The sequence below is a fragment of the Schistocerca piceifrons genome, chromosome X (assembly GCF_021461385.2).
Source record: "Schistocerca piceifrons isolate TAMUIC-IGC-003096 chromosome X, iqSchPice1.1, whole genome shotgun sequence".
Classification (NCBI taxonomy): Eukaryota; Metazoa; Arthropoda; class Insecta; order Orthoptera; family Acrididae; genus Schistocerca; species Schistocerca piceifrons.
This window is the reverse complement of record NC_060149.1, coordinates 447,622,499-447,638,344: the sequence shown is the minus strand read 5'-3', so window position 1 is coordinate 447,638,344 and position 15,846 is coordinate 447,622,499. Positions and strand designations below refer to the sequence as shown.

At 41.6% G+C, this 15,846-nt stretch overlaps 1 protein-coding gene across 1 annotated transcript in view; it reads right to left on the bottom strand.

Moving 5' to 3' along the window:
• The window catches only part of LOC124721889 (tolloid-like protein 1), a 577,505-nt gene that overhangs the window by 251,835 nt on the left and 309,824 nt on the right, over positions 1-15,846 (bottom strand). The window contains exons 3-4 of the mRNA XM_047247042.1: positions 12,425-12,631; positions 4,819-4,997 (exon numbers count right to left, since the gene is read on the bottom strand). Coding sequence (XP_047102998.1) covers positions 4,819-4,997; positions 12,425-12,631 — 386 coding nt within the window. The remainder of the gene's footprint in view (positions 1-4,818; positions 4,998-12,424; positions 12,632-15,846) is intronic.

Below are 15,846 nucleotides of genomic sequence, written 5' to 3'. Positions count from 1 at the left end.
GCGCCTAGAACCGCTCGGCCACAATGGCCGGCACGGTGGCCGCACCTCTTGCCGCTCGCCGCTCGCTGGGTGCAGTCATTCACCTCCCCATAAAACCACCTTACACCTCTCTGTTCTATGGAACAGAATGAAAAATTCTTGTGAACGATGGCCCTTACACAGCACCGAGGTCATTGGTCCCATCGGGGTAGGAAAGGACGGGGAAGGAAGTCGGCCGTGCCCTTTGATAGGAACCGATCCCTATGCACTATCGGCGGATCTTGCTGTAATTGACCTCTGTATACGAGCTGCAACGATCGTCCTCTGCAATATTTGACAGCAATTTCAATATTTACTTGGAATATATGTAGTTTCGCAGTTTCTACCAGTTAACTTCTTAGATTCACGAAAGCAATGATTACAGTTAATGCTCCCTTTTCAGTTCCATCTTTATCGTTACCTGGATAAGCATAACATATGTGAAAACTTTTAGACAGAATGTCTGAACCCATGTACCTCTACAATAATGACATTTCGAAATCAATCAGTTTCCTCAGTTGAGTGAGTCCATGATTTTATCCATATGTCATGACTTATACGACGCAGAATGTTGAGCCGTATGTTCCTCAACACGTGTTGGTTAGATAATAGGGAAACATCCCACTCTGCCACAAAATGTATATTACACCCTGGTACCAATATTGGTAGTGATACGCAGTCTACGACATTACAGAGATTACAAAGAATCCAATGACCAACATCGATAGCATTCTTTTGAAGGCCAACATAAAATAAAACTTTTAAATTACGTGGCTTTGTAATATTAGAGAAAACTTCCGAGTTTTCACGTTCGCAGGAGTAGCAACACATATTTGCATGTACACTCTAAGACAAAAGAAACGACCTACCACGAAGCAATTATCCGAATAGAACGGAAATCGGTACATGTTATGTACATGTACAGACAAATAGATGACGACAGTTTTAGAAAATCTGGATGATTTATTCAAGATAAAGCGCTTCAAAAACTGAGCAAGTCAGTAACGCGTTGGTGTACCTCTGGATCTTTAGCAAGCAGTTATTCGGCTTGGCATTAATTGATGGAATTGTTGGATGGTCTCCTGTGGGATATCGTGCCGCACTTTAGATCGTCAAAATCCCGAGCTGGTTGGAGAGCCCTGCCCACATTGCTCCAAACTCTCTCAACCGACTAGAGATCCGGCGACCTTGCTCGCCGAGAGCCGTGCGGCCTACGGCGCCTTGCCACGGTTCGCGTGGCTCCCCGCGTCGGAGGTTCGAGTCCTCTCTATGGCATGGGTGTGTGTGTTGTCCTTAGCGTAAGTTAGTTTAAGTTGGATTAAGCAATGTGTAAGCCTAGGGACCGATGACCTCAGCAGTTTGGTCCCATAGAACTTACCACAAATTTCCAAAATTTGCTCGCCGAGATAAGGTTTGGCAAACACGAGGACAAGCAGTGGAAACTGTCGCCGTGTCCGGGACGACATTATCTTGCTGAAATGTAAGCCCAAGATGGCTTGCCATCAAGGGGAACAAAACTGGGGGTAGAATATCATCGATGTACCACTGTGCTATGAGGGTGCCGCGGATGACAACCAAAGGGATCTTGCTATGAAAAGAAATGGGACCTCAGACCACCACTCCTTGTTGTCGGGCCGTATGGCAGACGACATTTAGGTTGGTATCCCACTGCTATTCAGGGCGTCTCCATGCACGTCTTCGGCCTGGAATCTCACTGGCAGGACTAGAACTGTCTTCGGCGATAAGTCCCGCTTCGAACTGAGCCCCAATGACTAGCGAAGATGTGTCTGGAGACGCCCCAGACAACGGTAGGACACCAACCTGACTGTCGCCTGCCATTTGCCCCGACATCCTGGAGTGATGGTCTGGGGAGTCCATTTCATTTCATAGTAGGATCCCTTTGGTTGTCGTCCGTGGCACCCTTGCAGCACAGCGGTACATCTATGATGTTCTACGCCACGTTTTGTTGCCTTTCATGGCAAGCCATCCTGGGACTACATTTCAGCATTATAATCACTGCTCGCACACGGAGACAGTTTGTACTGTTTGTCTTCGTAATTGCCAAATCTTATCTTGATGAGCAATGTCGCCGGATCTTTCTCCAGTTGAGAAAGTTTGGAGCATGATGGACAGGGCTCTCCAATCAGCTCAGAATTTTGGCTGTCTAAAAGACCAGTTGTACAGAATTTGGCAGATATCCCTGAGGAGGACATTGAACAATCAATGCCAAGTCGAGTAACTGCTTGTATAAGGGCCAGAGGGGATGCAACGCGTTGTTGACCTGCTCAATTATTAAATTATTGTTCTTGAATAAATCATCAATTTTTTCTGAAACTGTAATATTATGTTTGCGTGTACATGTACGTGCATCGCATCTGCCGATTTCCGTCCCATTCGGACAACTGCTTCGAAGTGCGTCTTCATTTTTGTCTTGGTGTGTATTACTGGACTAGCGACCCGCCCTGGCTTCGCGCTAGTAGCACTAACAAGTAAATCTACCCAAGGGATAAACTTAGCTTTTGATCGCATTTTAATCTGTTGTAGTGTAGAGCAAAATAATATACAGATGTAAAAAACTTAAAAGTGCTATGGATTTTAATGTGCGTTACAAAGATGCACCACCTATTTGTCAGAAAAGTCGTTTTTTCAAAATCCTCCCCCCTCCAAATTATTTTGCTTTTCGTTTCGACGTTTGACTAATAGCAAAACGTGTAGTATCGCTAGCACCAACCTGCATTATATACAATTGCTATCCCAAGTATGAATTTCTCAGGAATAAGCTAGTCATATCTTTATATCACTAGACGCCCGCCCGATATATGTCCGTCTCAGTGCCAATTGTTGTATTGGATTGGTTAATAATTCTTTCCCAGATAAATTTATTCTATATGTATTTATGAATTCCAAAATACTTTGTATTGTATTTTTTGTTTTCTTTTTACATTTTGTGTATTTTTCTGTTGTTTCCAAGTTGTAACCTTTTCAGATTTAATTATGTTATATTTAAAATTGTTTGTACATTACTGTCGTAATATTAAAGTAAATGTGAACAATAATGAGGAAGCACAGAACTTTCCTTGTCAAAAAATGCTGACTGGAATGGGATTTCGAAAAAATGGTTCAAATGGCTCTAAGCACTATGGGACTTAACATCTGAGGTCATCAGTCCCCTAGAACTTAGAACTACTTAAACCTAACTAACCTAAGGACATCACACACATCCATGCCCGAGGCGCCAGCTGGGGTGGCCGAGCGGTTCTAGGCGCTACAGTCTGGAACCACGCGACCGCTACGGTCGCAGGTTCGAATCCTGCCTCGGGCATGGATGTGTGTGATGTCCTTAGGTTAGTTAGGTTTAAGTAGTTCTAAGTTCTAGGGGACTGATGACCTTAGAAGTTGAGCCCCATAGTGCTCAGAGCTATTTGAACCATTTAGCCATGCCCGAGGCAGGATTCGAGCCTGCGACCGTAGCGGTCGCGTAGTTCCGGACTGAAGCGCCTAGAATCACTCGGCCACACCGGCCAGCTAGATTTCGAAAACTTGACTTTTCTGACACATACGGGTGCGCCGTTGTAACGTGCATTAAAATCCCAGAACTTCTATTTGAATTTTTTTTATGTGTTACCATTTCCACAGTATTCATTCAGAAATATTAAATTAAATTTTTACAAGGGGGTGTTTCACAAGCTTAACTGCTTTATGGGCACGTATAAAAAAGATGTATGTCTTCATTTGCTCTACACTACAACATACTCAAAGCCGATCAAAATAGAAATATATTCCTTGGGTGGGTTTATTTGTATCTACAGCTTGTTTGGTAGCGGTAATAAATTGTATTCGCAAACCTTCCTCGTCACTCAACCTATCTGTTACTGGAAACCATCTCAAAGTCCCTACAATAGTCCCTGAGATTAGTCTTGACATATAGAAGGAGAAACACGAAGGAGCACTATAATTCATCATAGTTCAGTTAGATTGTACGAAGTACTGTATTTATCAATTATACACACAAATATTCCTCGTGTAATAGTATATCCTTAGTTAAAACCGTACCAAAATCCTACAGTAGTTCCTGAGGTTAACCGTCACATAGAAACAGATGCTGCGGTGGCTGACCAAATTATGTATGTTTGTATAAAGTTTGTGGAACGTAAATTTCGTGGTATACATTGCGTCTAGATAATTTAATGCAGCAGGCATCGTATATTACGAACAAATTACAGTACACAGACTTCAGTAAATGCCCAGGTTTCATCTATAGGTTGCAACATGTAGGAATGCATTAATAGATTAGCCAAGCACTGATTGCTAGAAACTTAGGAATGAAGAACACACTTCCTACGCCGCAATTACAGTATAGATAATTTTATTGCTGCGACAGGTTTCAACAATCTTATGTTGCAATCATCAGATCTTATGGAACTTGTAAAAGTGCCATAAATGTTCCGCAAGATCGTATGATGGCAGCGTAAGACTGCTGAAACCGGTCACCTGGGAGCAAAGACATTTTCTACAGTGCGATCGCGGTGTACGAAGTGTATTCTTGAGTTGCAACCATAAAGATCGCCTCCACAGCACAACATGTGTACCTTACAAACTAGAAACAAGAGAACTTGTCAAAATATGTCGAGTTTTACAGACACCAGGCTATACCGGAGCGGCTAATTTTTCCCAGACATTTGCCCGAATCACGTGGTATTATTACATGTTTATTTATTGGCTGGTTGATTGTGGAAAAACAAATTTTATTACTACGTAAGAGAGTATTTTTAATTAGAATATGAGTAATGCAATGCTTACCTGTCATGATATTCTCGCGCACGATCTGCACGTGGTGGTCGCGGTCTGGGCGGGTGTGTTCGTGCCAGAAGCCGACTACGTGGCCCAGCTCGTGTACAACGATGCCGAACTTGTCGCAGTTCTTGCCGATGCTGATAGCTTGTGGGCCATTCCCACGCTTCCCCACGAAAGAGCAGCATCTGCATAAGACCAACAGAAAACTATGTCGGGAAGTGGGCCGGAATTTTTTTGGTGCTCTCCGAGATAAGATTTACACTACGGATCTGTACGGTTTTGCTATAAAGCACACTACGAGATTCATTAACGTTTATCAATGCATATTTTGTAAATAAAATACGCCTTCTGTTGTTGCACTGTGTTTTATTCTCCCTGATGTGTTTCTCCTTTTTTCACTTTGAGGCATCACCAGTGGGATCTATGATGGTACAGTTATGATACACTTTTGTCTTCATATGTATTATTCATAGGTTATAAAACACTTCACTTCTCGCTTTTTATGCAAATAAGTGATTACTTACGGTTCTTCGTGTTTTTCGTTCGCATCTGCGTTTCCTCTCATCTGGTCACCTGCTGGAGGTCGCACTGCCGCTCTATTTACGAAACATAACCATGTCGTTACCGAAGCATAAGCATGTTTTCATGTTTCGAACATTTTTCTTCCCACTTTTCATTTTGTTTGCCCTTGGTGTTGAGATGCACTATCAGTCTTCTGTCACAAGGGCAAACAAAATGAAAAGTGGGAAGAAAAATGTTCGAAACGTAAAAACATGCTTACGTTTCGTGAATAGACAATAGGGCAAACAAAATGAAAAGTGGGAAGAAAAATGTTCGAAACGTAAAAACATGCTTACGTTTCGTGAATAGACCGGTAGTGCGACCTCCAGCATGTGACCAGATGAGAGGATGCGCAGATACCAACTAAAAACGCAAAGAACTGTAAGTAATCACTTATTTACATAAAAAGCGAGATGTGAACTGTTTTACAATCTACGAATAATAAATATCAAAATAAACGTGTATCATAACTGTATCGTTATAGATCCCTTCGATGATGTCTTAAAGTAAAAATGGCATTCACAACAGCTTCCAGTTGTTTGGAATGGATACGTGCAGGTCCTGTGTGGTTTTCACGGGACCCTTGTACTATTCTTCCTGCAAAATAGTGGCAAGTTCAGGTAACGACGATGGTAGTGGACAGCGATCACACACTCTTCTCTCCAAATCAGACCACAAAAGCTCAATAATGTTGAGATCTGGTGACTGTGGTGGCGAGGGGAGATGCAATTCGTCCTCATGCCTGGACGGTGGTAGCTGTGTGGATAGGGACACTGTAGTCTTGAAACACAGAATGTTGTTGAAAATTTGTGGTAAGTTCCTATGGGATCAAACTGCTGAGGTCGTCGGTCCCTAGGCTTACACACTAACTTAAACTAAGTTACGCTAAGGACAACACACACACCCATGCCCGAGGGAGGACTCGAATCTCCGACGGAGGGAGCCGCGCGAACCATGGCAAGACGCCCAGGACCTCGGGGCAGAATGTTGTTGTTGCGGTCTTCAGTAGGATGAAAGTCTCTTTATTTCTAAATAAATACTGGAATCTACACCCATCTGAACAACCTTACTGTATTCGAGCCTTGGTCTTCCATTACAATTTTTACCCCTCCTCCACTCTTCCTTTCGTTATCAAATTTACTATTCATTGTCCCAATCAGTTGCTCAGTCTATTCCCAGTTAGCCAGCAGGATTCTTCTATAGCATCACATTTCAAAAACTTCTTCTCTTATCAGAACTGATTATCGTACACGTTTCACTTCCGTAGAAGGCTACACGCTAAAAAAAAAAAAAAAAAAAAAAAAAAAAAAAAAAAAAAAAAAAAAAAAAAACCTTCAAAATTCCTATACTTAAAAATAATATTAGATGTTCAGCAATTAATCTTTTTCAGAAAGGCTTTCCCTCTAATATCCAGCCTGAAATTCATGTCCTATCCACTTCGGCCATCATCGGTTATTTTACTGCCTGAATAACAAAACTTTTAGTTTATCATTTCCTAATATAATTTCCTCAGCATCGCCTAATTTAACTGGTATACGATCAGTTATCCTCATTTTACTTCTCTCGATGTTCATCCTCTAACCACGTTTCAGAGCATTACCTATTCTGTTAAAATGTTTTTCCTAGACATTTGTCGTCTCTGACAAAATTACAGTTGTCATCTCAAATCTTAACGTTTTTATTTCTTCTTCCTGAACTTCAATTTCTTTTACACTTTTCTCCTTGTATCACAGCTTGCTCAGTCTGTAGACTGAATGACATCGATGACAGGTTGCAACCCTCTCTGAATCCCTTGTCAACTACGGCTTTTCTTTCATGACCTTCGACTCTTAGAACTGTAGTCTGGTTTTTCTATTGGTTGCATATAACATTTCGGCACCTGTGTTTCATTCTTACTACACTGAAAATTAAGAGAATATATCAGTTCATATTGTTAATGGCTTTCTCCAAATCAATAAATGCTATAAAACGCAGATTTTCCTTTTTTCAATCTTATCGCTGTACAGAGTATCTCAATAGGAGGAATGGTCAATATTCAGATACAGTATATGACAGGGACGATCATTTGAAGCAAAAGAACCTAGTAAACAAGGGCTCTAAACCGCGTCCCTTGAGAGCTATGAGTACTTCTTCATCTTCGACTTTGTGAAAAAAATCTCCTCTATTGCAAGCTCTTTGATTTCCATCTTTCGGGCTGTGGTAGTATTGACCAAAACAAGAATGCCTCAATAACCATGAGCTCTTTTTAACCTTCGCTACGGTGAAATGCGTCTCTTCTACAGAACTTGCGCTCATATGTCTTACTGTCACTTGCCTATGCATCCGCCTCAAAAAATCGATTTTAATTTTAATCTTAACTCGAAGTTTAGATTTTTTGAACAAAAATGTAGTTAAAAGAGCTGAACCGAACATCGGGAAGTTGTTTAAATACCAACATAAAGACCTCTCCGCGTGCGGCCACACTCATATTTTCTCTATTTTCCCACGACATAGGGCCTCTGTTGTCATTAGACTCCCACTCGAGAAATATATACAATACAACTGTTTTTCGAGTTGGTTGCCCTGTTAGAAGATCCGCTTTGCGATAATCTTGTGTTTCCCCATGTATATTCTTGGTTTTCGAGCGGTGTTTTGCTTACCAACTTTTCTGTAGTGTGAGTTGTTACTATTTTGTCATTCTAGAAAGTTATTATGCCTCCAAAAAGCGTTTTGGTACTGGAAAACGTAAGATTTATGGCAGTCGGGTAATTGGCCAGGAAGCAGAAACTATGGAAGTGCATCTATAGACCGACTTGATGTTAGGTCGATCCCAAGTGCCTCAAGACACAAGCTCAAATATTTGAAAACCCAAAGTGAAACATATAAGAAAACTGATTAAGACAATATAACTGAATGGAGTTTCATAATTAGTGGACTGAGTGCTTTGTGTAGGCTTCTAAAGGATTTTACTGTGTGTGCACTATGTGGAATACCTGATACTAAAATTGTAGAAGATTTTGAAGGCAGAAAATTGTGGCCAGAAAGCTTCAAACGTTTTGTAATTTCCGTGGAGTAATTAAAACTGGGTATTCTTTTGGATTATGCAGAGGAAGAGATTACAATTGAAATATTAGAATAGCATACATAAGAGCAGCAAAAAATTTTATGCTGTCATATATATACCAGCACTTCCAAGACTTGAGAAATACACACGGGTACTTCTTGACAGTATCAGTCCACCGAGCGTTGCATTTATGAAGAAAGAAGAGGGACACGTAAACCAAGATTATTCAGATGGAATGTATTAGGAACAAAAGAAGTGAGTCATAGATCAAATACACTATGTGATCAAAAGTATCCGGACACTTGGCTGAAAATGATTTAGAAGTTTGTGGCGTCCTCGATCGGTGATGCTGGGATTCAATATGGTGTTGGCCCACCCTTAGCCTTGATGTCAGCTTCCACTTTCGCAGGCATACGTTCAATTAGGTGCTGGAAGGTTTCTCGGAGAATGGCAGCCCATTCTTCACGGAATGCTGTACTGAGGAGAGGTATCGATGTCGGTCGATGGGGCCTGGCACGAAGTCGGCATTCCAAAACATTCCAAAGGTGTTCTATAGCATTCAGGTCAGGACTCTGTGGAGACCAGTCCATTACAGGGATGTTATTGTTATCTAACCACAGGCCGTGCATTATGAACAGGTGCTCAACCGTGTTGAAAGATGCAATCGCCATCCGCATTGCTCTTCAACAGTGGGAAGCAACAAGGTGCTTAAAACATCAATGTACGCCCGTGCGTGATGGTGCCCCTCCATGAAAAATCCGACCACACCATAACACCACCGCCTCAAAATTTTACTGTTGGCACTACACACGCTCGCAGATGATGTTCGCCGGGCATTCGCCATACCCACACCCTGCCATCGGATCACCACATTGTGTCCCGTGATTCGTCGCTCCACACAACGTTTTTCCACTACTCAGTCGTCCAACATTTAAGCTCCTTATACCAAGCGAGACGTTGTTTGGCATTTACCGGCGTGATGTGTGGCTTACGAGCAGCCGCTCGACCATGAAATCCAAGCTTTCTCACCTACTGACTAACTGCCATAGTCCTTGCAGTGGATCCTGATGCAGTTTGGAATTCCTGTGTGATGGTCTGGATTGACGTCTGCCTATTGCTCATTACGACCTTCTTCAACAGTCTGCGGTCTCTGTCTGTCAACAGACGAGGTTGGCCTGTACGCTTTTGGGCTGTACGTGTTGCTTCACGTTTCTCCTTCACTATCACATCGGAAACAGTGGACCTAGGTATGTTTAGGAGTGTGGAAATATTGCGTACAGACGTATGAAACAAGTGACACGCAATCACCTGACGACGTTCGAAGCCCGTGAGTTCTGCGGAGCACCCCATTCTGCTCTCTCGCGATGTCTAATGACTACTGAGGTCGCTGATATGGAGTACCTGGCAGTAGGTGGCAGCACAACGTACCTAATATGAAAAAGTATGTTTTTACGGGGTGTCCGGATACTTTTGGTCACTTAGTGTATAACTTTGAACTGAAGGTTCCGAGAATTTCATTTTCTGAAATGTTTGTTTTACGCACAAAAATGTATCTGAGCTAGAAGACTGAAATTTTTTGGAGGACAATAGACTAGAAAAATGCTCACTGAGTAATTGCAAAAAAGTAGCCTTAATTATGATTATCGGATGTAAATATTTCCTGAAAAAAAAACATACCACTGAAATAACATATTGTAGTCTATTCTTTAAACAGACATGTTGTTAATGTGTACTAAATTTTTATGTCTTTAAGTAAGATAGTTAGTCACAGCATAGATTCCAAGTATAGACCCGCCAATAAAAATATAATTTACTGATATTCAAAAAAATTGTAATAAAGTCAATATGAGAACTAAAATGATTAATTGTTTGCCAGAATGTTCAACAAGAAACACTCCTGTTGTCCTATAATTGTCCTCGTACCACGTGTAAATTTTATGAAAATTGTAAGAATTTAACCAGTCGTTCAAACGCAAGTTTTAGAGCCACGTTTACTCGTAATTTTTTTCTGGTAAGAGCTCATAGCTCTTAAGGTACACGTTTTGGAGTCCATGTTTAATAGAATTTTTGCTTCGTATGCTCGTTTCTGTCATATCCCTCAATATTGACCTTTCCTCCTGGGACATCCTGTACATCACAAGGTCAGTACTGTTTTGTTTGTTCCTGTATTCCCCGAGATCGTCTTCCTCCAGTTTCTCCTTTCTTCTGTAAATCATTCGTGTCAGTACTTTGCAACCATGACGAATTAAATTGACTGTAATATTACTTATTGATTGATAATAATATGCACAACTGTCAGCATCTGCTCTCTTTGGTACTGGAATTATTACATTCTTCTTGATGTCTGAGGGTATTTTTTCTGTGTCATACATCTCGGAATGGTTTTGTCATGGGTAGCTCTCCCAAGGCCTCCAGTAATTGAGAGGAATGTCTTCTACTGTAGGGCCCTGTTTCGCCTAAAGTCTTTGATGCTCTGTGAAATCCTTCTCGTAGTTTTATATCTCCCATCTGGTCTTCATTTACTTCTCCTTCCCGTTCTATATACTTTTCTTCGCATTCTATAATATTGCTTTCAGGTTTATCTCATTCGTATAGCCATTATATGTCTTCCTTCGACATTTCAGGTTTTCCTTCTTTGCTTAGTACTGGCTTGCAATCTGAGTTCTCAATACTGATACACCTGCTTGTCTTTTCTCCAAAGATCTCTTTAGTTTACTTATTGACAGCAACAAATTTTCCTCTACTTATGCATGCTTCTATAGCATTGCATGTGTCCTCTAGCCAGCCCTGCTTAGAAATTTTGCGCTATCTGTCAGTCGCATTTGTAGACGTCTGTATTCCATTTGGTGTGTTTCATTTGTTGCCTTTTTTTAGTTTCTCATTTCGTCACTTAAATTAAATGTCTCAGATGTTATCAAAGCATTTCTACTAGGTGTTAGTCGTTTTGTCTATTTTATCCTCTGCTGCCTTCACTATTTCATGTCCCAAAGTTACCCATTGTTTGTCTGTCATATTCCTTCCCTCTGTTACAGTAAATCGCTGTCTAATACTTCCTTTGAAGCTCTCAACGTCTGGTTGTTCCAATTTATCAAGGTATCATCTTCTTAATTAACTATTTTTTGTAAATTTTATAGTTGTAATGTAGTTTGTCTTTAGGGCTACTTATGTTGGTTCTAAAATCACCTCGTAACAGGGAATGCCTTATGTAAATATACTACTCAGTTGTATTATTTCCAACTTATATATCATACGCAGTCAAAAGCGCTGTAAGGTAGAAAACGGGAATGCTGCTGTGATTGTTTTTTCAGTCCAATTGATTCCCTAAACCCTCTCCCCGTCACCCCCTTTTATCTCTCAACGAGAGAAATCGGTCAGTGGATTCATATTTTGGAAGAACTAGTTTTCAGTTTGCATGCAACCATTATGATTTGGTTATTTCGTTATTTCGAAACTGATCTTGAATGCGACCTAATGTTCCGTATCCAGTAACAGTGTAGTCGATGGGACAATACATAGCATCTTCCTTCCTCTCGTAGCTCACTTTTTGTGCAGCAACGAGTTACCTAGTACAGTCTGAATAATCTCACTATGCAAATTGCTTGAGATTTTTCGTCCATTGTCTGAATTACGTATATTCACTGTCCTTCAATATTGCTAATGTCTTCACTGCCCGTCCGTTCCAAATGGTAACCTTCTTATTTTGTAATGAACATGCCACATTGCAGTTGTCGATCGTAATTGTCATACGCTCACAATCATCTGAAAAAGAAGGTATGCACTGCTTTACTTGCGTAATCTGTAATCTGTCGAACAAACGATTACGCAGAATACGCAGTCAAGTTTAGAGTTGAAAAATGTGTGAATGCCTTTGTTCTTTATGATTTTTTCATTTGGAATAATTATTGTTATGCCAAGTTTGTCGGTTTATTCTGATTATAGCCCCTAATAGTATCAGTAATTATATTCGTAATAATAGGGACGTTAAGCGAAGCAGTGGCAACGACTCACCCGCAAGGACGTTCTGTGAAGACAATATAGTTGGGGTGATCCTGCGGCACGCGTTCCACGAACTTGATGCAGGTGAAGTTCTCCCAGTGGCGCATGGCTTGTTTGAAGAGCGCCTTGTGACCTCCGCTGAAGTTGCCGTCGATTTCGTACGGGATGACTCCCAAGTCCCAGACGCGCTCCTTGCGAGCCGTCGCCGCCCGGGTCACCCTGGAGCCACACAACGTAACTGTTTTATGCACTGACATCAATAAAAGCAGTTCATGAGAAATTAGTTAATCTATCATGGAAATTAATGTGAATAAAATCTATCTTGCAAACTGAAAGTAAGATTTTGTTTGTCAAAGAGTTCAATGAACCTTCGCCCAGTTCAGTTGAGCTTCATGTACTAACTGGTCGGTACTTCCGAAATTGCGGGCTGGGGGGGGGGGGGGGGGGGTGTTTGATGAATCTGCGGCTTGGATAAGTGTATAGAGACGCGAGGGCCAATATGAGTTTGGAAGTCAGAAAACCGCTTCAGCTGTATGAGAATCCTTTTTATTGTGCTTACCGACCGGTTTCGTGGCATTATAATCACATCTTCAAGGAAATATCTAGATATAAAGACATCACCATTGTATTGACCCTCCAGTAAAAGCGTATAAACTTAATATAGCTCTAATAGAAGACACATATCTGATGTCATAAGAGAAGCAGCACTGGAGATATATGAAAAAAAAAAAACAAAATTCGCAGTCAGTTTGGAATGAAAACTAAACCGCTAAGAAGGCGATACGTCGAAAATATACAAACTGCAAGTAGTAATCCTACCCCAGTTAATTGATAAGACTTACAATAAAATGTAGTGCAACAAGTAACGAAGCTGCACAAACATTCTGTAATTAAAAAGCAAGTTACAATAGGAGTAAACAAAAACAGATCACCAACGGTTATAAACTGACGACGTAACTGTCAACAAGTTCGACAGATAAATGGTGGAAACCAGTGATACATCCAACGCTAACAGTCACTACACAAAAACCAGTATCTAGAAATAAAACAACAGTGCTGACCTTAGGAAGGATCTTTAGAAACAATGATCCGATTGAAGAAACTCACCATTATTCCAGAAATCGATCTCATGAGGATCAGAGGACGTCACTTTGAATTCTGTCAGCTAATTACTTTCGCGCGTTTAATATTAGACAGTCAGAGCGTAGGTCTAATATGCAGTAAAAAACTACCTAAGCCTAGCATTAAAGTAAGAGATATTAATTATTTCCGAAAGACATTTACCTCTGGCGTAAAAATGGTGTCATATTACATTATTTACGACACATATATACGTCTGACGTAATATGAAAATGACTTCAAGTTCCAAGTTAGCAGCACACACTCACAGTGCGTAATGTTCCACCTCTCCCTCTTGTTTCTCCAATCAGGGCCTAGTATTAAAATTCAGGAGCCAATTACAATTATCCGATCGACCTGGATCACTTATAAAAAAAAAAGTACAATTCTCTCTTCTCCTCCAGCCAGGGCCTAGTATTACTGTTACAATGGAACCCATCAGGACTGTTCTCGAAAGTACACGAAACAAAATACGTCAAAGCATCTGAATTGCCATAACAAAAGTGTTGTCAACGATGTTTGCCTTAATGACTTCAAAAAACTGTTTATGGACTGGCTCCCAGTTACATTAGTAATCTTTTTTCTTTATTGTTATTTCACTCCCCAAAATGGGGCAGGCTGGCAGTGGCACAATATGTCGCTCTTCAGCCAAGAGAGTTACAGAAAAACAACGTCAAATGAGAAAATAACACATAACATAGAATGCTATAAATTGGTGAATAAGCAAGAAAAAAAGTAGATGAGTATAAATGGTAGATTTAAAAACAACATAGACTGGAGCCACACACACATACAGAGAATGAGCACTGTCAGTCGACATGAAAACAAAGAAAACCACAGTGGGAACACAAATGAATGATGCTGGCGACACTGTTGGTGCTGGTGGAACGTAGTACTGCACAAGGCACTGGAGCAACACTGACACCACAACGAAAATGTTAAAAATCACTGCACTGAACGGGACCTACCACAGGGTAAAGGGTAGGAGGGGATGAAGAAAACGGAGGGGGGGGAGACGGTAGGGGGAAACCTGGAGGGGGGAGGAGGGGGGGTGGAAGAGAGAAGGAAAGGAGCCAGAAGCCTGGGGGAGGCGGTGAAAAGCTGGTCAGCAGGGGAAAAGGAGGAAGAAGAGAATAGGGAGAGGGAAGGAGAGAGGGAGCCCTGAGGAGGGGGGAAGAAGGAGGGATTAGATCTGGTAGGAGGGGCAGGGCGCGAGGGCATCATCCGGGAGGGGGAGTTGGCGGAAGCCATCTTGGGCGAGGGCATGGAGTGTGTGGAGATGGAGACCAGACGGGACTCTGTCGTACAGGCTTAGCAGCAGGCTAGGAGAGGATGGAGGAAACCAAAGGATGGGGGAGATCCAGTTTGTGGGAGACGTATAAGATCTGTATTCGTTCAAGGAACTGGAGGAGATGTGGGAAGGAAATAAGATCATAAAGGATACGCATGGGGGACGGGAGACCGATGCGATATGTGAGGCAGAGTGCATGGTGCTCAAGGATTTGGAGAGATTTGTAGTAGGTGGGGGGGGGGATGCAAGCGGCATGGGAACAACATAGGATGGGGCAGGTGAGGGACTTATAGGTATGTAGGATAGTGGAAGGGTATAATACCCATGTTCGACCAGAGAGGAGTTTGAGGAGATGGAGACGGTTACGTGCCTTGGCTTGGACTGTGAGGAGATGGGGGTCCAGGAAAGACGGCGTTCGAGGGTGATGCCAAGGTACTTGATGGTGGGAGTGAGGGCAATGGAGCGGCCATAGATGGTAAGGTAGAAATCCAGGAGGCGGATGGAGGGGGTGGTGCGGCCTACGATGATTGCCTGGGTCTTGGAGGGATTGATCTTAAGGAGCCATTGGTTGCAACATGCGGTGAACAGGTCAAGGTGGGACTGGAGGAGACGCTGTGAACGTTGGAGGGAAGGCGGTGGTACATTAGTAAATTTCAATCGAACCTATATATCATTGACTATGCAATATTGGAACGAGGAGATGACATATTTCTCTGTAAATAATCAAAAGCGGAATTTGCTATTAAATTACATAACAAATTAGGAATATTTAGTTTTCGAACATGTGATTTATCTTAAATACTCTTCCGAAAACGCTGGAAACGCGAAATAAAAACAGCACGCTGTCACCAACAGAGCACTCAACTGTTAAAAGTGACACAAGTTCGATCTCTGTAACCCAAGCTCTTTTCACTGACACCACCAGCTGTCTGTACTAGGAGCATATGATCGAAGTTCATTCAATGAACCACACTTGGTTTAAGACACACAAGAGCCTTATATTTATTATTTTTCATATATATGA